This window comes from Corythoichthys intestinalis, chromosome 3, assembly GCF_030265065.1.
Source record: "Corythoichthys intestinalis isolate RoL2023-P3 chromosome 3, ASM3026506v1, whole genome shotgun sequence".
NCBI lineage: Eukaryota > Metazoa > Chordata > Actinopteri > Syngnathiformes > Syngnathidae > Corythoichthys > Corythoichthys intestinalis.
The window spans coordinates 65,168,401-65,194,955 of NC_080397.1; the positions used below are offsets into that span (position 1 = coordinate 65,168,401).

The window sequence follows — 26,555 nt, forward strand, 5'->3', positions numbered from 1 at the left end:
AATTGTACTTGGCCCAATGCCAATAATTGCTTATGATCAATTTTGTCAGCTCCCATTTTAATCAGTAAATTAAATTTGCAGTGGCATTAATATATCGCGCAATGTTCCACTCAAGATTACAAAATTGGAATTTGTCTTTGTTTTGGAATTTCTTTAGAGCAGACAAAATGTCTTTTCACCTTCTTTGGGTCACTGTCTAAGATTCATCAACATGTAATCCAAAAATTACGATTCCACGACGCAATTATAATCTATTCAATTGATTGTTTTTAGTCAAATACAGTATCTCAATAGGCCTAGGGTATCTTTGGGTAAAGTTTGTAATCAAATTTAAATTTCTATTTCAAATTTAAATTTTCCATATCACAGTGTGTTGTCCACATAAGTCAAAATCAGACTTTTTTACCCAGGCAAAGTTTTTCATTTGAATGGGAGAGTATTTAGGGACTGCAATACTCTTTTAAGGAATCACATCTTTTCTTATTCAAAACCCCTTCAAGTCTAAATTGTTTCATGTTACTCTTACGTCTTACAGACATGCCAGTTGTCATAAAGTTTTTACAATTATCCAGCTTTCTTCCAGATGAACTGTGGTCATAAACTTTTATTACTGTTTACCTTCCTTTCAACACAATTTTGCTCCCCCATACTGTTTGTAGATAACACCTTGTTTTCCTTCCACACATTGTAAGGGACAGCTCCTGTGATCAAATGAACTGAGCAGGTTACATTTGACACTTCCACTGTCTCACAAAGTGTGGATGAAATAAGCATTTTAACATTTGGTGTGCTTGCTACAGTACTTTATTTTAGTAAGAATCTGATTCTTTAGGATCAATTTACTTCACAAAATGTTTTAACTTTCTTCTTTTATTCCACTATGGCTTCTCTGCTATTCTTTAACACTTAAAACACTACCTCTTATAGCATTCAATTCAATGTGTTAATTCTGATCATGATTTCAACTGGCGCTGTTAATATAAATATACCTTTCCAATTGACATCATATAATTTATAATGGAGGATAATTCAACAGTCCAGAGGAGAACAAAGAATGTTTTTTCGTGCACTAAAAAACATCCATTTGTATTTCACTCCAGGTTGGTAGAATTATCTGCTTCCATGTGAATTTTAGAACGGTTTTTTTAATCCCATCTTTTGATTTGTGATCATTATTTATACACTCCTTGTAACAACTTATTTCCCTAGTTTAAACTATTCCTGCCATTCTTAAAAAGCGGCAAGGTTTAGAATTGCTCTAACGTCTGCTAAAACTGATTTTTCATCAGCTATTAATATTTATTTATTTTGTGACATATACCAAACCGCTGCTCCTTCCTCAACAGGAGTTTGCTTAACCAACATTTGGACCTATCTTTATCTATAAGACTTGTATTGATATCTATTATCGTTCCCAAAAATTAATGGGAAGTCTTTCTGACAGTTCTTATAGTATTTTGCCATGTACTTCAAAATCTAATTTAGTCAATCTATACATTATGTCATTATGTGTGATTCCTTTTCTCTTTAAATCTGCCAATAATGACATTTCTCTATTTCTGAATCACCTTCTTCATTGTAAATTTTATAACGTAATACTCTTTTAAATCTAGCCGAATAATTTTCTCCATCTTACTTTGAATGTTAAGAACTAGTTCAAAGATTAATACGTCAGATTACTCTACTTACTTGGAGTACATATTATTATTTGTTTCTTATTAGCTCGATACATCTAAAAGTTGGTCATTTTTTCACCTGAATTCAGAATTTACTTTCAAACAATATTATGAACAATATCTATTCTTGAATGAAGAACTTTTCTAACAATCTAATTTTCTTTTTATCAAATATACTAGCTCTTTGCTTAAAATAAATCTGTTAAGTTTGTTTTCAAATAGCTATTTATCAACAGTTGATCTTTTCCTTTTTCAAAACATTAACTATTTTCTTTCTCTTTTAGCCATTCTCTTATTTTCTTTTAAGAGCGTTCTATAATTTTCACTTTAACTCAATAGTCTATTTTTTATCTCTAATGAGATTCCATTTCAAAAAATTAATATCCTAAATAGTACAAGGGAAAGGCTGGAATATTCCCAGCTGCAATTACAACCTTCCTTTATAATTAATTTGGGCAAAAACCCAGCGGATGCCGTCGAAGACCCCATGTTGCAAATAGGGGCCACCGAAGGGCCGCACTCCTCATGTTGAAAAACTTCTAGGTTTTTCCGATTTTGCACAATAAACGGTCAGCTATTCACAAACAATTCCCTCGCTTATCGACGCTTGTCTCACACGCCCAAAAATTTCCAAGCCCTACATTCTCAGCTCCTCTTTGCTCTGTGCGAAGGGCCAAACGTGTGATTTCCTCTTCTGGCTTGATTTTCAGCGTTGCCAGAGTAGACTTTTCTTGCTCTCTTCATGCTTGCTTCCTCTTCGCCTTCTCGTTCACTTTGCTCGAACCTTCTTTTTCTTTGAGTTTCCCACACGGAGAGGACTTTGAGCTCGTCCTCTATTCTTTCCTTGCACCTCCCTTTTGCCTTCAATGTTCCCACATTCTCCACTTCTTTCAACATGGCTGCCTCTTCATTCTGCACTGTTGCTCCTTCGCTACACTTCCTCAAATCCTTCTTGAGCATTTTCTCCATTCATAAATGCCTTTCTATGCTTCTCTTTTTCCTTCTTCATCTTCCGCTTCTCAATGCCACTCAAAACCTGTAATTCCAACCTTGCGTAATGATCCGTAATTTCACTCCAAACCTTGCTTCTTTCCACTCTTTCTTCCGACCCGATAACCCTCTCATTCGACTTTCCCGCCATTTGTTTAATCCACTCATGTGCGTCCCGACAACCAAACTGACCAGATCGTATCGCTTTTCTCAGTCACACTCACAACAGACACTCTGTTTTACGCACGAATTCGTTTATTTTAGGGTGGTGGACAAAGTCAAACACCTGCGATAATTTATTTGACACGACGAAGATCGAAACGGCCGTAAGTAAATCCCAGATTTTAAACCTTACGGTGGAGTGAGTAAATCCCAGATTTTATACCTCACTACCTATTAACGAGTAAATCCCAGATTTTATACCTCGTTATAAGTACGTAACTCCCAGAGATTTTATAACGCACTAGTCCACACAATTACGTTGAATACGCAAATCCCAGATTTTAAATCGTATTTAACGGAGTAAGTAAATCCCAGATTTTACACCTTACTCTTTTATACTTCAACACTCCTCTCCTCAATAAAACAATAAAATGCAGATTTTAAAAGGATTCTGCTTACCTCTATTTCGTGGTGATCACCGAGAGGAGAAAGTGACAAGTCTGGCTGCCTCGCGCCTCAGGTCGTCACCTGGTGTGGACATCGGGTCCCGGACCCTTTTCCTTACTTTTGGTCGTCGGTTTTCCTTTTTATTCCCTTTCTTTCATCACGTCAGGGTCACCATAGAATTGTTGGGAATCATTCATACCTTAAAATATTACGCAATAATTACCTGACTCCGTTTTAGTGTTATATAAGTTTTACCTTATCACCAAACACTCTTCCAACAATTACGCGTATTCGTTCTGAAAAGAAAGGCGTCAGGAAGCCGGCATTTTCACACACGAGTGGATTTATTCCTAACAAGCAAATCTAATACAGCACTCGGGTCTCAGGTCCCTCTCAGTACAGCCTCGTACTTTCCTGTGTCTATCAGGAGAAGCACACACCCCGAGTTGCCCAAGAATGATTCATACTACACAATATGCAAATACATGTTCCTATTGACTATTGATTGGCTATGTGATCTCTGCAATTATTCTTAGCTTGCTCTGATTGGTTTAAATTCCCCTGCAGGATGGCGGGGTCTTCTCTCTTTATCTCCGGGGGCTCCCTCTCAGTATGTGGGACAGCCGGGTTGTTTTCCCGCCTTTTGAGACAAAAGGGAGCGTCTGCCCCCCTTGTTGTGGTTGACTGTGGGCTTGTTCTGCAAGTCCTGTAATTGTGCCTTCACACACATCTGTTATGTTATTTCCTGACACTTGTAGGAATGTCTCTGCCATTACATTTGACTGTTGATTAAAGTTATGCATGGTAAAACACTGTTTTCTCTTATTTTGAAATTACTTTACCTTCAGTATGCCACTATCTAGTGTATAACAATGCGGAATGAATTTAATGAAATTCAAGTGATGATATTTTTCTATTCATACAAGCTGTTATAAATGTTCACACAAGAATTCTTATTGTTTACAAGATTTTTTTTTAATGCTTAATGTTTAGACTGCATGTGCAATTGTTAAATTCAAAGCTGATAAATAAATTTAACGAGAAACGGTTACTTTGTATTCCATGCATTGATTCAAATTTTCAAATTATATAACAGTTTACTTGGGCAAATTTATCGTCATTTATCGTTATCGAGGTAAATCCGCTCAATTTATCGTGATACGTACTTAAGGCCATATCGCCCAGCCCTACTGCCAAGGCCACCGCCTTTGGCTGCTGCCCAACTCTCTGTGCACCAACCCCTTTGGCCCCTCCCACAGGTGGTGAACCCATGGGAACCCACGTTGCCTTTTCGGGCTGTGCCCGGTCAGGCCCCATGGGGACAGGCCGGGCCACCAGACGCTTGCCTTGGCGCCCACCGTCAGGCCTGTCTCCCCAGTAACCCGCGTCCGGGCAAGGGAAACCTGAGTCCATTTATTTTTCTCATCATGAGGGGTCATTTTGAGCCATGCTTAGTCTGGCCCCTCACCTAGGATCTGTTTGCTATGGGTGACCCTGCCAGGGGCTTAAAGCCCCAGACAACATAGCTCCTAGGATTATTGGGACACGCAAACCCCTCCACCCCAATAAGGTGAGGGCATTCTGCACCTCAGGGCTAATGAGCATCCCTTTGACCCTGGTAGTGCTAGCACAACACCACTTACAGTGTCAGCACAACAGGAACACATGTTCATACTGATGTTAAAGGGTATGACAACACCTGGGGAAATGCTGATATTCCATCATTTATCCATAAATGCATGCCTTTTGGATTCATATCATGCCACTTCGTGTAATTACTAGGGGTGCAACGGTTCAGTTAGCCCACGGTTCGGTTTGAACCTCGGTTTTGGGATCACGGTTTCGGTTCGGTTTCGGTTTGCGTTTTGCATTTTTTTATTTTTATTTTTTAAACTGCCTTTATTTTGCTTTTAAAAAAATGAAATAAACATTTAAAATTTAAACATTTTTGACTGTTAAAATGCCTCTTAGCTCTTTGGCAAGTGTAGTGACTGACTACTGAAATACACACACAGTAGTAAAAAAGTTACTTGGCAAAGTAACTGGTGATACCTTTCATGTTTTTTTTTTTTATTAAAAAAAAAAAAAAAAAAAAAAAAGCATAGTAACCTTTGCTATGTTTGGAGGTCATTTAATGTTGGGAATCAACCGATAAAGTTGATAAAATTGCTCCCGTTTTTGCCTTAGTTCCCTTCCGTCTACTTTTGACATGTGAAAATTTTATTACTGTTTCATCCTTTAAAGATAGACTAAAGTCAAGATTTTGCCGATTTAGGAGTATTTTGGATAAAAAGTTGCTAAGGTTTACTACAACAGAGCCTTTCTGAGAAGTATACTGCTCTAAAATGGCGGCTCTTTACTAACGCTACCGAGTGTCATTTCGCTTGTAGTTCTATATGCATGATATATCTAGGCGTAGATTGTATGATGTCGGCCACGGTCAGGAAATTGGAGCCACCTAGCCTAGCATCGCGTCTGCTACAGCGTCTCAACAAACACTCTTCCCTCTCCGTGTCTGACTTTTCTCGTGTCATTCAAGTATTAACGAACATTAGCTCCTTGCAGAAACGGTGACCAAATCCGAACGGATGAAAAAAAACAAAAACGCAATGCACGAAAAACGTGCAGATTTTGAACGTAACGGACGGCGTACACATTTAAAAACCAGTGCTCACTTGTACAAATGACGACGAGACCGTACAACTTGACAGGTATGAATTATAGTGGACCGTCACAGTTAGGTAGTAGCACTCTGTAGCACGGGACGTCCAGCTATCAGCGGTCAGGGCGAAACTATGTGCTTTCGTGAAATCATCTTCAATGGCTTTGCGTGCCATTTCTTAAATGTCGGGGATTATGTTGTGGCCGAAATATGTCCGCGAGGGAACAATATAACGCGGGTCAAGCGTTGCAATTAAATTAACGAAGCCCGCATCTTCAACCGCGGAATATGGTTGCATGTCTTTTGCAATGCAAATCCCCACTGCGTGGGTTATTTTCTTGTGTTTTTCTGACCTGATATTGTAAGGCTTTTGGAACGCCTCTTCTATAGACCCGTGTGTTTTCACTGGTGTCATCTTCGGGGTTGTCCTGCTTTGAGAAAGCGATGTCTTTGGGTGATGCACCGGCTGAAGTGCTGACTGCTGGGTCATGTTAAAAGTCTTGCCGTTAGCATAGGGAACAAGCGCTGAGCAATGCTTGCAAATTTTATGTTTTTTTCAATATTTTCTCTCCATTGTAGTCTGGCATTGTAGTCCACGGGGAAACCGAAATGTTGCCACACCGCAGATTTGAAAGAAGCCGGTGCTTCCTCAAAATTCGGTCTGTCCACTCCTCCGCTCGCCATAACTTTTTTTGTTTTCTTTCTTGTTTCACTTTCACCTCGCTCGTAAGCGAGAGAGGGCGTTACTCGGCTCCTATTACACAGGTGCTTGACAGCGATTGGACACTGACTCGCGGGGCGGGAATTTCTCCACAGCTGCGCTTCACGTCACACACAGGCACAGAGAGTTTGGCCAATTCATTCCACAAGCGTTCGGAATAAGTTACTGTAATTGCAAAACCAAAAAGGCGCGGTTCTTAAAGGCGTATTGAACTGAACAGGGCGAACCGTTCGGTTCGGTTTTGAACCGCGAACCGTTGCACTGCTAGTAATTACACACATTACACCACCAAGAAAATGATAGAAATTTGGATCGATTGTCAAGCTAAAAGGACCCGCCCCCAAGATCCCGGAAATCTAGCATATTGTGTGCGTGACGTCACTACAAGGAAAAAACCAGCTCAGTGCTTAGTACTGAATGGCGGCGATGATGGCGGACAATTTTGTTTCTAGTTGCAGCGACCAATCCGACGTAACGAACATTCTCCTAATGGTGACGAGCAGAGTTATGAACCTTTCTTTGGTGTTTTGGGTTATCAATTTGAGCCCAAACGAAAGCCAATGCAGCCTAATGAAAGGATCGTTGAGGGGAACAATCACACTGATGAAACACCAGCAACATCGTGTGGGAAACGCCGAATAGTTTGTTTTGCATTTCTTTTTGTGAAGCTGATACACCGTGACCGTAAAATAATGTAATGTATAGAATAATTATCATTTATTGTGCTATCATAGGTTATCGCTCTGCCAAGAGACAGAAATATGAATGGGATTCGAGGATTTGTTCTATATATTTTACGAGCAAAAATTTATTCATATGTCCAGTCCTATATCCAATGCCTGATATGTTTTTATTATAAAAGAGTACTCACTCTGGCCATTTCGAGCTTGGCTGCTCCGCTCCTTTGGTTAGCCTGGGGTGGTCTCATCAGAGCCAGTCGTCCTCTTTCTTGATATCTCGGGACATTTAGGTGGCTGTGCGTGTATGCTGCTTTCATCAGCAATTTCTTAGCAAAACCTGATTTCATTTGTACATAGTTCGAATAGCTTTCTGGTGTAAAATGTGCATTACACAAAACCGTGCCGGAGGCTGGGTCTGCAAAATTAGCCCTCTTAGCACGGACGAACTTTACTCATTGTCTGCGTAGTCCAGCTCTTTTTCTCTTGTTTGGGAACTCATGGGTACTACATTGCGACAAATGGCTATTTGTAGACCACATAGCATGACAGGTTTGAACCATTTTAGCGATTTTTTTGATAAAACACGAACGCAACTCTCTCGTCGATAAACAACGATTGCACCTGCCTCAAACTTTCGTTACCTTGTTATGACGTCTCCGCCCCATTCGGCTGTTTCCGGAATACTTTCGTAAATGTTCGTAATTTTCGATCTATTTTCGATAATTGCTCATTTATGTATTTTTTTAACTTTATTAATATTTGTTATCTTGCCACATAACGGTTCTATTGAGATCTCACAGCCCCTTAGTGTTTTAATACCATTTAATGACTGTCACCTGAGCCTAATGGTAACAATACTCCATTTATAATCACAACCAGGACATGTGTACATCCTCAAGTAGGACCAAGGCAATGATTAAAAAAAAAAATTAAAAAGTGTCACTCACTCATTGTCTTGGACACTCGTGGAACCGTTGACGTCCCGCAGCGCTGAAACAGAAAAGCCCCTCTTGCCGGTGGCCGCTGAGGACATTGAGATGAACGTCACCAGGTGTGGGTGGGAATCCAGGACAGGGTCGTGCGAGCGCTTTTCCAACAATAGCGTGAGGATCACCTGCTTGTCGCACTTCCCGCTGCGTACAAAAGCAAGAGTGGGTGAGATCCTTTCCAAATGTTATCTAGGTGTAATGGTACCTGTATTTTGTTTGTTGTATTTTTGTTAATTTATCATAAAGCTAATTTTGCACAAACTGCAGTTGTTGGGCAGAAAACTAGACTTTTTGAGTTAATTGGTTTTGAGGGGAGGGGCCTGGGAAATATAAAGACAGACCAACCTTGCCTCCCTAGGTCATTTGAAGTCACGCAGTGGTGCAGATCAGGTAAGACTTTTTATGTTATTTGTTATGCCATGAATTTTTTTTTAAATTTTGGTTAAACTGTTGTAAATAATCACTCTTGCACTTTGTCACAGAACACTGTTGGGAACGTTGTTAATAAAAAACACTGAAAAACCATCAAACCGCTTCGGTTGCCATTCATTGCGAGCAAGAACCCCACCACACGTGGTGGCAGTGGTGGGATGGCAAACCGGAGAAAACGACGCTCCCAACAGTGAAAGTTGGAGGAGGAAGAATTCTCAGAGGACCAACGGGCAGCAGCAGCGCAACAGCCCGTAGGGGAGCCCCTTGGCCTCATGAAAGAGTTTTTGGCGGGTCAGCAGTAGAGAGAGGAGGGGATGTTGGACGAGATACGCAACCTCCGTGTCTCGCTGAGACCAGCTACCCGGCCTTTTCAGCTGAACACGACGGGTTATCAAGCGTGGGCAGCATACGGATGGCGTTGCCTACACCAGCCCAATCAAGGTGGCCTATAGGACAGTCCACGACATTGCGGGCGGGACCAGAAGAGGGCGCCGCCGGAGCTGACTGTCCACCGCCAAATATAGAGCCGAGGCCATATGCTGCTGAGCCGAAAATTCCGCCATATGAGAAGGGGGAAGACCTCGAAAATGATCTGTTACGTTTTGAGAGAATTGCGAAGACTTGGCGATGGCCAGAGACTGAGTGGGCATGCCGGCTTGTGCCACTTCTGTCGGGGAAAGCTTTAGAAGCCTATGCAGCCGTGGATGAAGGGGAAGCACACCGCTACTCAGACTTGAAAGCAGCCCTGTTAGCCAAGTTTGATATTTGGCCCGAAACGTACAGACAGCAGTTCCGCACCACAATGATTCCACCTGGAGAGACACTGACTGAGACCTACCACCGTCTGATGGGTGCGCCCAGACCAGCTTACCAAGGAGCAAATCGGGGAGCTCATTATCCCGGAGCAGCTGCTTCGTGTCCTGCCTGCTGACGTCCGCACCTGGGTCCGAGAGCATGAACCTCGAGATGGTCTGACTGCAGCAAAATTGGCATTGCAGTACCAAAACGCTCGCTGGGGAGGAGTTTCACGACCCATCAGCGCAGCACCGAGACCTGCCCAGCAGTCTGCACCAGCACGGCATACGAGGGAGCCAATGTACAGCTCACGAGGTACACCCAACTCCACTCCAAACCAGCTTGGGATGGGTAAGCCTTTTATCTGTTATTACTGCCAGCAACAGGGACAGAAAGCCTCTGTGTGTCCAGTGCGAAGGGATAAGCTTACGGGGGCCTGTTACGCACCTCGTGCAGAGGGCAGACTGTTTGCTACCCGGAATTCGAACAACCATATATTAAAAACTGTGACTTTAAACGGCCAGCCAGTGACAACACTGCTCGACAGTGGGAGTATAACCTCACTGGTAAAAAAAAAAAAAAAAAAGTGTGTCCCACTGACCTGTATTGACTATAACCAGAAAACCGATATTGTATGTGTTCATGGTGATAATCATACGTATCCCAAAGCGGAAGTGACTGTTAGAATTGATGGACTATCATATTTGATAACTGTTGCAGCAGTAGAAAACTTGGCACTGATTTCCCTGTACTGCTAGAACTTTTGGGAAATGCAAAAGGGGAGGTAAATGGGTTGAATCACAATGGGTTTTGTCCTGTTGTAACACGGTCTCAAACAAAAATGGGCTTAAAGCCCTTACCACACTTGGACGATAGCATCTGTGAAGGAGGCCTCAAAGGGCCCAGAAAGTCCAAACGACAGCGGTGAAGCGAAAAACAGCTAAAGCTAAGTCGCTCAAACTCTAGCAACTTGAATATTGAGGAGGGGTGGAAGATACCAGAGAATATAGCAGAATTGCAAAGACGGAATAATACCCTAGAAAACTGTTTTAAGAATGTGAATGCTAATGCTATTGCTAACTCTAGTACCACAGGAAAAGACCAGTTTATTCTCATTAATGACTTACTATACATTGTTAACAATACCCAAAAACGTCTGGTGGTTCCTGCGTCCTGTTGGCAAATTAGTAATGCATGTTGCACACACGCTCCCGTGGGCTGGACATCTTAGGTGTCACAAAACATACTTGCGCGTGAGTGCTCGGTTTTACTGGCCAGGCATGTGCAATGACATACAGACATATTGCACCGCATGTCCAACCTGCCAAAAAACATCGCCACCTCGGAGATCTGACAGGGCTCTCCTCCATCCACTCCCGATAATATCCACACCATTTTGCCGAATCGCCATGGACATTGTTGGACCGTTGGTCAGAAGTGCTCGGGGCACTTATATATCAGTATATACTTGTAGTCTGTGACTATGCCACTAGGTATCCAGAAGCCTTTCCGTCACGTACAATTACTGCTCCAGCTGTCCTCCACTGTCTCGTTCAGTTATTCTCCCGAGTTGGGATCCCCGATGAAATCCTGACTGACCAGGGAACCAACTTCACTTCTCGTCTCTTACAGTTGTTCCATAAACAGTTAGGGATTACAGCCTTGCGGACCACACCTTATCATCCTGAGACAGACGGCCTTGTCGAGAGGTTCAATCAAACGCCGAAGAGGATGCTGCAAGAAGTTTGTGAGCGACACAGGAAGTGTTTGGGATAGATGGCTGCCATTCCTTCTCTTCGACTACCGAGAGGTACCTCAGGCTTCCACTGGATTCTCACCTTTCGAGCTTTTGTATGGATGGGACATGCAGGGACCCTTGGACTTGCTATGCAAAACACGGACAGCATTCGAGGCCAAAGCCAGTGAGAGGGGAATCGTCCAGTACGTGCTGCAAATGAGGGATCGCCTGTCAAACTATGTCGAGACGGCTGAAGAGAACATGAAGGAGGCGCAAAAGAAGCAAAAGCTATGGTATGACCAACAAGTCAGACACCGTGACTTCCAGCTGGGCCAGAAAGTACTGTTGTTGCTTCCATCCTCCAACAGCAAGTTATTAGCAAAGTGGCAAGGCCCCTACACCAGGGGTGTCCAAACATTTTGCAAATGGGGCCAGATTTGGTGTGGTAAAAATGTAGGGGGCCGACCTTGGCTGACGTCCTTTATGTAGGACAATATATTTAAGCAAATTTTAGCAAACCATTCTGTGTGTCACATTTGCGTAATTATTTTTTTAAATTAATAATTTCACCAATCTCGCAACTAGCCTTTGTGCCGTTCTCTTTCGACTCTCGGGCTCTTGCGAAATACTGCTGCTGTGAAATTAAACTAGCTTCAAGTTGCTTCAATTTCTCACTGCGTATCTTCCCCGTAATCTTGTCGAAATAGTCCAATTTTCACCTATCCTTGAAGCGTCGGCCGTCTCAGTCAACTTTTTTTTGTTGATTGTCGCCATTTTAGGAAATTGGAAGTAAAGGGTCACACGGGGTAATGTTGCTTAGAGTGCTGCTGCCTTTTAGTGGGTAAATGAGGAGCAGCATTTAGTGTGTAAGCTATTTCATATGCTGGTAGCAGTACTGCAGACCAATTTATTAAGTCTGTGTGCGGGCCGGACGTTATCGATTTTATGACAGAGGCTGGGGGCCGGATGAAATTTGACCACGGGCCGCATTTGGCCCCCGGGCCGGACTTTGGACATGTCTGCCCTACACCATCCTGCGACGAATGGGACCGGTCACCTACGAAGTACATCAGCCTGACAAGAAAAAGTCCAAGCAGACCTACCACGTGAACCTTTTCAAGGAATGGAAGGGGGCTTCTCCAGCAAATCCAGACATCACCTGTTTAGTGACGAAGGTAGAGATGGATGATGAAGATCCTGGTGTTCCTGTGGTCACCGATGCATCAGACCCTCACGTCATTCACCTCTCGGTTGACCAAGCTGCCGACCTTCAAAACATCTTCGAGAAAATACCATCAATCTTCAGGGCGGAGCCTAGCAGGACCGCCGTAACAGAGCATAAAATCCGGTTGAAGAACACCAACCCCATTCGTCAACGCCCATATCGGATCCCCCAACAACTGACAGACCAGCTGAAGGAGGTGCAGTCGATGCTGACACTGGGAGTCATTGAGCAAATCAACATCAGAATGGTACAGCCCAGTTGTCATTGTTTTTAAGAAGGACGGGTCTTTGCGCATCCGCATTGATTTCCGAAAGCTCGGCTCAGCAAGTTTCATTACAACATTGGACTTGTGTAAGGGCTATTGGCAGGTACCGCTGGAAGCCTCCAGCCGGCCATATACTGCCTTTGGAACACTTACCGGTCTGTATCAGTTCACAGTAATGCCATTTGGCCTGCATGGTGCCCCAGCGACCTTCCAACGCCTCATGGACAGGGTTCTTCAAGGCTGTGAAACATTCAGTGCAGCTTACCCGGATGATGTTGTGATTTTCAGTAGCACATGGGAAGAACATCTTGAACACCTGAGAGTAGTATTGGGGAAGATCAAGGAGGCGAGCCTGATCCTGAATGTATCAAAATGTGAGTGGGCACGCCAGGAAACCAGATACCTAGGGTATCAACTGGGCGGAGGAGAGATACGACCCTAAATTGACAAGATGGAAGCAATTCAGAAGTGTCCTCGTCCTAGCACAAAAAAAGGTGCGATCGTTCCTTGGGCTTGCGGGATGGTATCGCAGGTTCACTCACCGCTCTGACTACAAAGGAGAAAAAGAATCCAGTGACTTGGACAAAGGATTGTGAAGCTGCCTTGAAGACTCTGAAAACACTTCTCTGTTCATCTCCAGTACTGCGCAGTCCAGATTTTAACCATCGCTTCTTGGTCTAGGTAGATGCCTCCAATGTAGGCCTCGGAGCAGTACTTGCACAGGGCGACCCCGGAGCCGAGCAACCCATCCTGTATCTGAGCCGGAAGTTGCAACCACGTGACGCCAGGTACTCTGTGGTGGAAAAGGAGGGACTAGCCATCAAGTGGGCTCTGGAGTCTCTCAGGTATTATTTATTTGGTAGAGAATTTGATCTAGAGACAGACCATCGGGCCCTGACTTGGATCAAATCAATGAAGGACCACAACAGCCGGTTAACACGCTGGTGCCTTTCGCTGCAGCCTTTCCAGTTTAATGTCAAACACCGGTCTGGAAAGTCCAACTTGGAAGCTGATTACCTCTCTAGGTTGCCGAGACTTTTGTCAACCTTCGGGAGGAGGTGGATGGTGTGACGTAGTAGCCCCGTCAGATCCCGGGAGCAACTTGGCGTCCGCAATATAATGCATTAGACACGGCAAGTCCAGCGTCTTCAATAGAAGTTATAGGACACACACACACACACACACACACACACACACGCTCGCACCGTACCTGTTTATTTGCCGGTTCCACTTGTTAGGCATCGCGAGGGTCAGACCAACCTAGCTTCCCTAGGTCTTTTGAAGTCACGCAGCGGTGCAGATCAGGTCACCGACTTTTTATGTTATTGGTTATGCTATGAATGCTTTTCTAAATATGGTTAATTTTGGTTAAACTGTTGTAAATAATCACTCCTGCACTTTGTCACAGAACACTGTTGTGAACGCCATTAATAAAAAAACACTGAAAAACCATCAAACCACTTCGGTTGCCATTCATTGTGAGCAAGAGCCCCGCCACAGAGATTATGAGATACTGTGGCACAATCAAAACCTTTTTCTACTTCTGGTGAAGGAGAAACTTTCCTCACGCTTGGGGAAAGTGGAAGTGATCTATGTACTATGTTCATTAAAATACATATCTATCATTGTAGCTGTACGGCTAAAGCCTAATTCCAGAATTGGTGGACATCTTACGTCGTTCTCTTCATATTTTACGTAACCCACATACAATGTACTAAAATATGCTTTTTATTGTTAAATTTAGTTCCTAAACTCATTTGAGTCAGCTTTTATTGCATTCCCGGCAGCTCGGACCATAACAACAGTAACACAACATAGACTTCCTGTCCGTCACTTATATATGTCCCTCTCCAACATCAAACTAAATAAAAATAGTTCCTATTGTTACATCCTTTCTCTTTTCTGAGAGCATTCTCCTTTATAACAATACCTCCAAATCTGAAAAATAAATTGAACATGAAAAACAACATTTTCAAAAATATGATCAGGTTAGTCTGACTTTGGAAAGCTCTATAACACGACTTAAAACCAACAGTACGTAAACGTTGTGGCTTCCTTTTGGTATGAACATATGTCAACATTCACCATGTTTGAACATTGTAGCATATACAGACATTTCTATTTAAACAGAGCAATATTTTTTTCTTCCATTCTCCTTCTCAAAGTCACAAAATCCTTGAAATGTTGTGGGGTCACAACGATACGACCAGCTCTGGTGGTCACAGGTGTACTACTGTCACCAGTGACAACAGCAGCTCTTCTCTCGGTGAGAGAATGGGGAGGAGAAGACTCCATCTTCACTTGAATCTCAGTCTTGATGTTCTTGGGCTCACTAAGCGCAAGTCCTTGAGCATGCCTGAGATGTCTCCGGTTCCTCCTGAAAACTCCACCTGATTGTAGCTGGACATCGTAGGACCTCAGATCCACCTGCTTCAACACTCTGCCTTTTCTCCAAACCGTGTGGGGTGTAAGCGGCTGTATCCTCACACAGTCCCCTGCCTTCAGTGGGTCCAAGTCTGATCCAAGCTGATCTGTTGTAGTAGGCAGACTGGCGATGCTGATTGTTCCTCAGTCCAAGTTGTGCATGTTCCACCTTAAGCTGCAGTAGACTTGTTTTTGTTGACAGTAGTGTCCTGGTGCGGAGACTGAGAAGTCTCTGTGCAGGACTAGGACTAGGCCCTGTGATGGTATGTTGCGGTGATCAAGAATTGCAAAATAAGGGTCTTGTCCCACTGCTTTTGCCTTACTGAGAAGTCTCTTGCAGTCTTCACTGCCGATTCTGCTTTGCCATTGCTCTGTGGATATCCAGGTGACGAGGTCTTTTGCTTGAATTCCCAAAGTCGGCTGAATCTCACAAACTCCTGTGATGCATATTGTGGGCCATTGTCTGAAATTACAATGTCCGCCTTGGCGAGCAAAGTGGGATTTCAACTTCTTAATCACAGTAGTGGATTTCGTACCAGGCAGGTAGTCTATCTCCCAGAAATCGGAATAATAGTCAACTGTGTAAGTTCATCCTTGTTGTCAAAGGAGAAAAGATCAGTACACACCTTCACCCAGGGTATGTTAGGCATCTCATGAGGAATCAGTGTTTGTTTTTGTTGCTTTTAGTCCACTGATCTGCAAATGTCAAATTTAGCAATATAAATTTTGATTTGATCAGTCATTCCAAGCCAGAAAACACTCTTTAGCTCTCCGCAGGCAACCCTCTACACCCAGATGTGAGGAGTGCAAACGACTTGTGATCTCCCTGCGCAGTGCATCAGGTATGATAGCACGTCCTCCTCTAAAAACTATTCCATCCTGATACCTCAGTTCATCCTGGAATGAGAAGAGCGGCCCAATTTCCGCTGGTGCTTGCTGCTTGTTGTCTGGCCACCCTTGGCTCATTGTTTTAATGAGCAACTGTAGTGTTTCATCTTCTGTTGTTGCAGATCGGATTGCAGTCAATCCGTCCTCTGAAATAGGTAAATGTAGTACTATATTAACAGTTTCAATTTCAGCTTCCTCCTAGCCTTCCACTGAATGCTCGGGAAGATAAGGTCTCCTAAGTGTGTCAGCAAGATGCATGTATTTTCCTGGTACATTTCTCACTTCTAGATCATATCTCTGAATGCGCATCAGCATCCTCTGAAGTCTCTTTGGTGCACTCAAAAGTGGCTTCCTCACTATGGTTTCTAATGGTTTATGATCACTTTGTACCGTTACTTTGTGTCCATAAGTGTACTGGTGGAACTTCTCCATGCTGAACACCACAACCAGTAGCTCCTTTTCTATTTGAGCATAACCCTGCTCTGTTTGTGTGAGTGCTCTGCTAGCGAAGGCGATAGGCTTACCTTACCTTACCTTTCCGCTATGAAATACGGAAGCAGAACGCCGTTATGGCATACTGTGCTTTGATCCCGAAAATATGACGGTAACTGTCAAAAACCTGCCATGCTGGCACACACCCATCTCCAATATGAAAAATCTACTAACGTCAGATTTACAGACACAAGTGTTAACAACAAGCCTAATAAAGAGCTTGTGTAGCGTCATCCATCCATCCATCCATCCATCCATCCATCCATCCATCCATCCATCCATCCATCATCTTCCGCTTAGTCCGGGGTCGGGTCGCGGGGGCAGCAGCTTTAGCAGGGAAGCCCAGACTTCCCTCTCCCCAGCCACTTCAGCCAGCTCCTCCGGCAGGATTCCAAGGCGTTCCCAGGCCAGCCGGGTGACATAGTGTCTCCAGCGTGTCCTGGGTCGACCCCGGGGCCTCCTGCCGGTGGGACATGCCCGGAACACCTCTCCAGGGAGGCGTCCAGGAGGCATCCGAACCAGATGCCCGAGCCACCTCAACTGGCTCCTCTCAACGCGTCGCTAGTATCAGCTGCCCAGTCAGCATCAATATATGCCTGAATACCAAGTTTTGCATTGTCGTCGCTTTTGAAACTAAGGCCCTTTTCGGAAGTACCTTTTAGGTATCGTAAGACATGTTTCACAGTAGTCCACTGCTCCTCCATGGGTTCATTACGGTACTGCGATAACCTGCTTACCCCATATCTTAAGTCAGGTCTTGTGCAAACAGTTAGATGTATAAGGCTTCCGACTGCTTCCCTATACATCCTCACGTTGCTCATTTTTATTGCATCCTCGGAATAGTCAAGTTTTTGTTCACAGGGTGTTTCTCTGATTTTGCAATCAAGCATATCAAAGCGCTTTAGTATCTTGTTTGAATACTTTTCCTGTTCAAGAAGAAGCTTTATTGAGTGCGCACAAAAAAAACAAAAAAAAAACTTTATTGGGTCGCATGCCTGAAAAATTTAAATTGAACTACTTGTCAATATTTTTTAAAATACTTTTTTTCAATGTTATATATATTTTTTCTTCACTATAATCTTTTCAATTTTTATGTAGATGTGTGTGCGAGAAGCTTGAGTGCATGTACATATATACTTTTAATAAGGTGATGGGTACAACACCTAACTTCACAAAGAGATATCTTCCTAACCCTTTTTGTGTTAGATGATATATATAAAAAATTTTCTCACTATTTTGCACACTGTATAGACTGTTTTGACCATAGTATGTGTAAAGGCCAAAAACGCCTATGACCATACCTGCTGTTTGTGTTGAATTGTCAAACATAAAACTAGTCAATCTTATTTTTGTCTATTGAATGTTTATCCGAACAAGTTGAATAAATATTATCAAGCTTCAAAACGGTTGGTCGAGCATGTTTGGTTGTCAATGGGACGTCAACATTACAAATTTTGAAACAAGATTTGGGGATTTTTTTTTTGTCTTTTTGGGTCCAAAATGTGGATTATAATTGGTCAGTGAAGAAAACAACAGTTTAGACATGAAGTTCAAGGTGTCCTGAAAAAAGAGACCCAATTTGGCCATTGTAAACATTTTTTTCTTTTAAATATAAAGGCAACATCAAATGCATGCAAATTCGGCCAAAATAGGCTTAGGTGTTAAAGGGTTAAAGAGGAGTGCAAGAGCAGAAACTGCTTTTTTCAGTCTTGTCTGTTTTCTGCCATATTTTTTTTTTCATAAAACTGAATTTTTCTATCGAGATGGAGGAGGCACACTTTAAATATAATAAAGTGATATAGGCATCTTTGAGTGATCTTCGAGTAAAATTCAAGTATCTCAAGGCTGGGCCGAGTGTCCTCTTTTTTGGAAATCAAAATATGGACACCCTATGGTAACTCCTACCTGCCCCCTGTGATGGTACACATCGGGATTGCATGCGTCGATCTCTGCTGCCATGTTGAAGTGCTTTCTGGAAAGCAAGCGTTCGTGAGTCTGGTTGTATAGGCTCCCACGCTTGATGAGAGCGTTGGCACGCAGCTGCGGACAACCATGGACAAGAAAATTAATGAACAGGTGTATGAGGAAGCAATTTAAATAGGATTTTCCCCAGTGCTTTATAAGGCTGACAGGCCACCATGCTTAGATGTTGGGGCTTTGGGTAGTTTTAGTGTCTCTGCCTACTAGGAGAAGTGTGCCATTATATAACAACACTCTTGAGTTATAAAGTGTAGCAGTCCGCGTTTATCGTGGACTGTCAAAGCGTCATAGTGCTAGCATTCCCACGGCATCATTTGTGAGAAGGCGACCAGTAAAGGCTGACAAGATGTTTAATGATAATACAGAAGAAGAATTTAAAGCCAACCATTTTTTTGTTATGAATAAACAGCCACATTTTGCTTCGACCAAGTGGCTATGCTAGCGAGTCGCTTGCTGTGTTCGTAAGGCACAATCAGGATTTTATTGCTAAAGAAGACTAATGATTTCTACCACGACTGAAGAACAAGTTAAAGCTAGCCATGAGTAGTTTGAGAGATTTAAAAAGAAAGGACATCCACATTATGTTACAACGAAGCTGCCATGGTAGCGCTAGCACTTACAGCCTTTAACTCAAGAGTTACTATGGAGATTTTAAAGTGCCTACGATAGGAGTAAAAAAAAGTTTTAAATAGCATTAGTATGTGAATTAGAATACAGTGGTACCTCCACATACGAAGTTAATCCGTTCCAGGACCTTGTTTGTAAGTCGAAATGGTCGTATGTCGACCAGGATTTTCCCATAGGAATACATTATAATTCCATTAATTCGTTCCACAGCCCAAAAACCTTCACTAAATCCTTAAAAAATACTGCTGGTACTATAACAAATGGCAATTACACATAGCAAAACAAATAAATTATAAATCAAAATCGGAATAATAATAATAATAATTCCTGTATTAATGTAACAAATCGGGTTCTAATGTGGCGGACGTTTTTTGCTGACCCTGAACGCACCGCGGGGGTGACGTGCCAGAGAAAGACCGGTGAGCTTGAGTTTCACTTTCACTTTGAATGTTTTCTTGAGAACACCGTCAATTGCGGCAGACAGAAGGTGTTTTTGTTTTGAATAAGTTGTGAAATAAATGATAAAAAATTGGCAAAGTTGGCGATTTCTCTGGAGATGCTACCACAATAAGAATTGTCAGCTTAACTTATAAAGACTGGCGAACGATGGTCGGAGGAGGACCGTGGAGATGTATTGTTGAGCCATTTCACGGATGCCCACCCTACGCTCATATTTTTCTGTCATTTGCATCTTCATTTAGAAGGTAAGCGTCAACTTTTTCCTCGTTTCACCACCTGTACCAACCTTTTCTGAAACCAGTGTTGATTTGTCACACAAGAAAATCCGCCGTGCATTCGTCTGCGGTGCTGCCATTGTCGTCGTATTTCGAGCATGTCGTCGGATGTAGAAACAAATGGCGAGTCAAATTTTACGTCGGATGTCGAAAAGTTCGTGTGTCGAAGCGATCGTATGTAGAGGTACCACTGTAATTTTGAGACGATTCGACTATATACACAACAATTTGGCAAAGCGCAAATGACGAGGAATTAAGTCTTTTAATCCACCCTTTAGCCACGCCTACCATTAAAGGGCTCTAGCTTCCACAACAAGAGAATGACGTCGGCGGGGTCATGGTTCCATCTGATTTAGAATTCAGCCCATAGAAGAGGAATTATTCAGAAAGAGGAAAATGCGACTAAGAAAGTCGCAAAATGTCATTGTTTCTGTCTCTGTACTTCAATATTTTTACAGGATATTCTTTTTATCCAAGTATTTTTCCCCAACTGCTAAATAAATGGTATGGTCATGACAAATAACAGTCTTGTGCTAAACGGAATATGAAATATTAAAAATGCATTTATTCAGTACGACATGGCAAAATTATTCCATAATGGTCAAAACTGTCGACTTCACCTTTACTGTCGCACCTCCCGAACGATATTTTATGCCACCGGAATTAGTCCGGCTTTTGTCATTTCCCTGCCCCGACTTAAGACAGCGTAAACAAACCAGGAGGCGTGACAGCTAGCCGACATGCTAACACGAACAGAGTGATGTTTCAAAGTCTATTCTCGGCTTTCGAAGCAAAAAAATCACTCAAAACTACCCGGCATCATATCACACGGCGGCGGGGTTGTCGATTGTCTTCGTTGATCGGCAACCTGCTCGGCGACGAGCAAGTTACAGCTTCTTCCCTGCTGCGGGCAGGAGAGCATGTTTGCCGGGGAAGCAGCTGGAGAATTTCCGCCGGACAAACCGGCCGATGTCGGAGGAGCGCGTCGCTGCAATATCGTCAACACGAATATGGCATAAAATAATGCTTAACTACACGGTGAAGACGTAAACAGTAAGAGAGCAGTTGTTGTGCAGCTAACATGGCAAGATGTGTGTGAGGAGAACTTTCTACATGTCCATCCATGATCAAACGTAAGTAAATAGTTTACTTAAAGAAAGTTTGTAGTTTTTACTTTGAAATCGCTGTATTCACACAAAGTTGCAATTTCTGATCGGGTGGAAATTTTGACAAAACACCGGGCGCACGAAAAGGGCAATAAGCCGAGTGTAGCGCTCTCCCGGCGGGGGGGACATCGACAAGCCACCAGTCGTCGGCCGAGTGCCATTCTCGGTTGACAAGGAGCATGTCAGCCACAAAATGCAAGCCCCCTCCGTATTAAAACGTGTGCCATGATCCCAGTATTTGACATAATACAAAACACGATGTTTACTCACTTCCTCGTAAGTCCAATGGTCCCGCAGTTGTAGCACATTTGTTTTAGCTGATCTCGGGGTGTATGGGAACTTTCTGAAACCCAAAAAGGCTCACACGCCTCTCCCTGGTGCAGCTACAAAAGCCTGCAGCCATTTGGCTGGCGGGATGCGAAAAATAAAAGCTGCTGCAAAATCAGCTGAATCCACAGTCCATCTGCATGCTGTAAAGCAATGCTGTATTGTGAGATGCTGACCCGGGTGACGTCACATTCGCATTCGTCCTAAACCCGAGACTGGAGCCGGAAGTAACTCATTTTCATGGCGCGGGATTCAAAAATTGAATATATTCGATCGCTTTCACACACATCCTAGCAGTCCATTTCATTCATAATCATAAAAATACCACGTGAAATATGAAATAAACATGCTTTTTGGTGTCATACGCACTTTCAGACAACTGATGGCTATAATCAAAGGAGTTAAGGTAAAGTTTGTCTTCTTCATATTTGTAGCAACCTTTTTTTGGTTTTTTTTTTTTTTTTTTTTTTTTTTTAAGTGTTTTTGTAGCTTTTTGCAGATTGGACTATTGCAACGGTATATTTACAGGTCTTGATAAAATAAAATAAAAATCAGTCAGGAAGCTGCAGCTAGTACAGAATGCTCACAAATACAAGGAAAATGGACCACATTACACCGGTTTTGAAATCGTTATACTCTAAGGTCGTCTGTAACCGGTCTCCTTCCTTATGCTCAAACTGTTAGCTCCTTTAAACCAGGGCTAAAAACGCTTTGTTTAGCACTGCATATCCATAACTGTCTAAATATTTCAATCTACTTGCTTTCTATTCCTCTTGTGCTTATCTCCATTACTGATTTAAATTATTAGTACCGTATTTTTCGGACTATAAGTTTTTTTTTCATATTTTGGCTGGGGGTGCAACTTGTACTCAGGAGCGACTTATGTGTGAAATTATTAACACATCATGATATCATTTCACATGTTATTTTGGTGTTTTGGAGTGACATTGATGGTTTGGTAAACTTGTTAGCAAGTTTTTTATGCTATAGTTATCTGAATAACACTTAATAGCTATGGCCACATTCGCGTTCTGCCTTTGGCAATGTGTGTTCAATTGTATTATTGACTATTTTATATTGAAATGCATGCTTTTAGCTTGGGGCGCTTTCACGCCCACGTGCGGGCGCACTCGCACTTGTTCACGTGAAGAAGAGCGCTCACACGCCAGAAGAAGACGGACAGCTACACACCAGAAGAAGACGGACAGCTACGTAGCTTTGAGTGAGTGGGCGAGTTAGCGAGAGGGAAACACTGCTGCGAACCTACGTTCATCGTTTATGCTTTTAAAATATCTCTACAGAGGCAACGCCTGTGTGTATCATCTTTTCTGTTGTTGTTGTGTTTTCCACCCGCACACTTAGAGCCAGTTGTGTGGTTGTTTGAACGATGTGCTAATGCTAGCGAACGCATGCTAACCGTAGCTGTAAGAGCACCTAATTATCATTTATTTACGTTGACGTGAACCTGTTTGGTATCAAGGACCACATTGATTCAGCAAATTATACGGACATCCAGCATCGTCATTTGGGAGTTCGCTGTATAGCCAGGACCGAGCCGTAGCGTCCTGGTGAGGACAGTATATTCGCATTTCGTTGTTCATGCACTCTACACTGTATATTTTATTCAGCATGTTGTTCTATATTGTATTTTTATATTAAATTGCCTTTCAAGATGACATATCTGTTTTTTGTGTTGGATTTTATCGAGTAAATTTCCCACAAAAATGCGACTTGTACTCCGGTGCGAATTATATATTTTTTTTTCCTCTTCACTGGGCATTTTATGGCTGGTGCGACTTATACTCAGGTGCGACTTGCAGTCCGAAAAATACGGTAGTAGTTTTTGTTTTATTTTTATTCTATTTGTGATTAAATGCGATTTTTATGTATAATTTCATTTCCTATTTTGATTGTCTTTGTTTTTACATTCTATTGATTTAAAGTGCATACGACACGAGAAAAAAAGTCTTAAATAGGATTATTATGTTAATTAGAATCGTATTTTGTGACAATTCGACTATATAAAACAATTTGGCAAAGCGCAGATGACGAGAAATTAGTCTTTTAATCTGCCGGTTAGCCACGCCTACCATTATAGGGCTCTAACGTCCACAACAGGTGGATGACGTCAGCGGGAGAAAGGACTCATGGGGTTTACTATTCAGCCCATTGAGGGGCAATTATTCAGAACGAGGAAAACGCGACGAAGAGAGCCGCAAAATGTCATTATTTCAGTCACTCTACTTCAATATTTTTACAGGATATTCTTTTTATCCAAGTATTTTTCCCCAATAGCTAAATAAATGGCTTGAGAAGGACCAGTTAGCCCGTTGAGGGGGAATTATTCTCAACGAGGAAAACGCGACGAAGAGAGCTGCAAAATGTCATTGTTTCTGTCTCTCTACTTCAATATTTTTACAGGATATTCTTTTTATCCAAGTATTTTTCCCCAATTGCTAAATAAATGGCGTGGTCTTTACAAATAACTTGTGTCTTGTGCTAAATGAATATGAAATAATAAAAATGCACCTATTCAGGACGACATGGCAAAATTACTCCATAATGGTCAAAACTGTCGACTTCACCTTTACTGTCGCACCTCCCGAAGGATATTTTATGACACCTAAATCGTGCTTCTGTCATTTCCCTTCCCTGGCTTTGGAGAATGTTAACAATGGGAGGCGTGACAGCTAGCAGACATGCTATCCCGAACCGAGTGATGTTTCAAAGTCTTCAAAGTGGGAAATCACACATAACTAGCCCGGAACATTTGACATGACGAGTGGCATGTCGATTGTCAACGCTGATCAGCCAACCGCCCGGCGGAGAACAATTTACAGCTCGTTCCCCGCAGGAGGGCGGCTGCAGTTGTTGTGCAACGAACGTGCAGCTAATGTGCATGAGGAGAGCTTTCTACATGCCTATCAATGATCAAACATAAGTAGTCCTTTATTTAAAGAAAGTTTGTAGTGTTTACTTTGTAATCGCTGTATTCGCGGCTATTTTTAACACAAAGTTGCAATTTCTGATCGGTCGGAAAATTTGACAGAACACCGGGCACATAAAGAGGGCAGTAAGCCGAGTAGCCTATAGCCTAACCCATAAAATGCAAGCCACCTACATATTAAAATGATCCCAGTATTTGACATAATACAGAAAACGATGTTTACTCACTTCCTCGTAAGTCCCATTGTCCAACAGTAGTAGGGCAAATATCCACCGATGAATGGGAACCTTTTGAAACCCCAAAAAGGCCCAAACGTTTCTCCCTCGTACAGCAAGAGTTTTCTGCAGCCTTTTGGCTAGCGTATTGCGAAAAATATACGTATTAATCCGCAAAATCAGCCGAATCCTTCGTCCTTCTCATACAACAGTACGGCTGTATAGTGAAGAGGACTCCTTCTACCGTACACGTCACAGCGCCCTCTTTCTCAACTCGAGACTGTTGCCGGAAGTCACTCATTTTCGTGGCGCGGGATTAAAAAAACTAAATAAATATAGCGATCGCTTCCACACACATCCAAGCGGTCCATTTTAGAGCTGAAACGAATACTAGAGCAACTCGAGTAACTCGAGTTTAAAAACTGATCCGAGTGATTTTATTCACCTCGAGGAATCGTTTAATTTTGCCAGCTCCAAGCATCACGTTTTGCCCAGACTACTTTTAATGCGGGACAACGTGCTGATGTCAGAGAGGAAGAAGTAATAGAAAAATACCTTACTGCATCCAACAGCCGCTACAAACTACGCGGACGTTGCTAAATACTAGCCCGCATGATGCTACGGTGGTAGCACTAGCAGGTAGCGTCTGATGCGTCTTATAGATTATGTTGAACTAGATGCGAAATGACAGAGTCAGCGGCGTTCGTAAACAGCCGCCATCTTGAAGCAGTAGACTTCTCAGTGCTAATAAATGTCACTCGCTCACACAACGTTCGTCCTGCGGAGGAGGGCAAGGTTTCTATTAATTATGACCACTGTCGATGCGTGGCTAACGTGTCTTACATGCAGGCTTTATTTAATCTGTGAAAACATAGCGCTGTAGAGTGATGAGGGTGTAAAATATAAACTTAATCATGCTAACTGTCAATTTTAGCTCAGTAGTCATTGCTAGATACCAAGTAGCACTGGTCCCTAATGTGTTCCAATACAGCAGGTATCATACTGTAACGTTGACAGAGTCACCCGCTTCGTTAGATTGCAATTATTTATTTTTGGGGAAACTTGTGGAACAACCAACACACGACTGCTGTCTGAGCAGCCGACGCACGCGCACCTGCCAGAAGGACAACAACAGGAAGGCATGTTTCTCGCTCTCCCGCACCTCCCTCACCTCCGCACGTCACGCGGTGCATTCAGGAACACATGCAAATATCCCCGCCATATTATAACCTTATATGTTAAAATTTTATTTTGAACACTGCAAAACCTCAAAATCTTATCAGGACTTACAGTTTAGATTAACTTAAAACTTCTAGAACTTAAAAATAGCTTGACACAAATGGAAATTCAATTGAAACACGTGGGAAAAACACCTAACTTTTAAGTGATGTGCGTTATCAAGCGTAATCGCATTTTTAATATATAGTAATTAACATTTTGAAATATATATGAGATCTAAAAGTTTTTTTGAGTGAAAGCAGTAAATTAGTCTTTTTTTTTCTATTTTAGTCACATCTGAGATGCAATTGTTGGCTGTTTTCAACAATGTACATCGAAAATAAAGACATTGATTGACTGAAAATGGTTCAATATTAGATGAAATGTCTTGTTTTCTCATGTATATTTATAATTACTCTTTACTTAAAAAATTTTGTTTTAGCCGATTACTCGATTGATCAATAGAATTTTCCGTCGATTACTCGAATACTAAAATATTTGATAGCTGCAGCCCTAGTCCATTTCATTCAGGACTAGGGTTGTCCTGATCCGATATTTGGCTCGGATGGACTGCCGATATGCGCAAAAAAACGCGCATCGGTATCGGGTCGGCCGACACGGAAAGATTTCGATCTAGACTCCCGATCCGGTTTTTTTGTGACTTCCGGGTTTCCCAGCGCACCGATTGACATAATCCATTCCAGTTTTTTGCTTTGGTTTCCTTAAAATCCGGTCCGCATTTTACGGCACGCCTT

General features: G+C 42.5%; 1 protein-coding gene across 1 annotated transcript in view; it reads right to left on the reverse strand.

The window, feature by feature from the left end:
• Nucleotides 1–5,352: 5,352 nt before the first annotated feature.
• The window catches only part of LOC130913943 (mitochondrial import receptor subunit TOM70-like), a 34,633-nt gene continuing 13,430 nt past the window's right edge, over nt 5,353–26,555 (reverse strand). Inside the window, exons 3-4 of the mRNA XM_057832923.1 lie at nt 18,492–18,626; nt 5,353–8,471 (exon numbers count right to left, since the gene is read on the reverse strand). Coding sequence (XP_057688906.1) covers nt 8,286–8,471; nt 18,492–18,626 — 321 coding nt within the window. The 3' untranslated portion in view covers nt 5,353–8,285. The remainder of the gene's footprint in view (nt 8,472–18,491; nt 18,627–26,555) is intronic.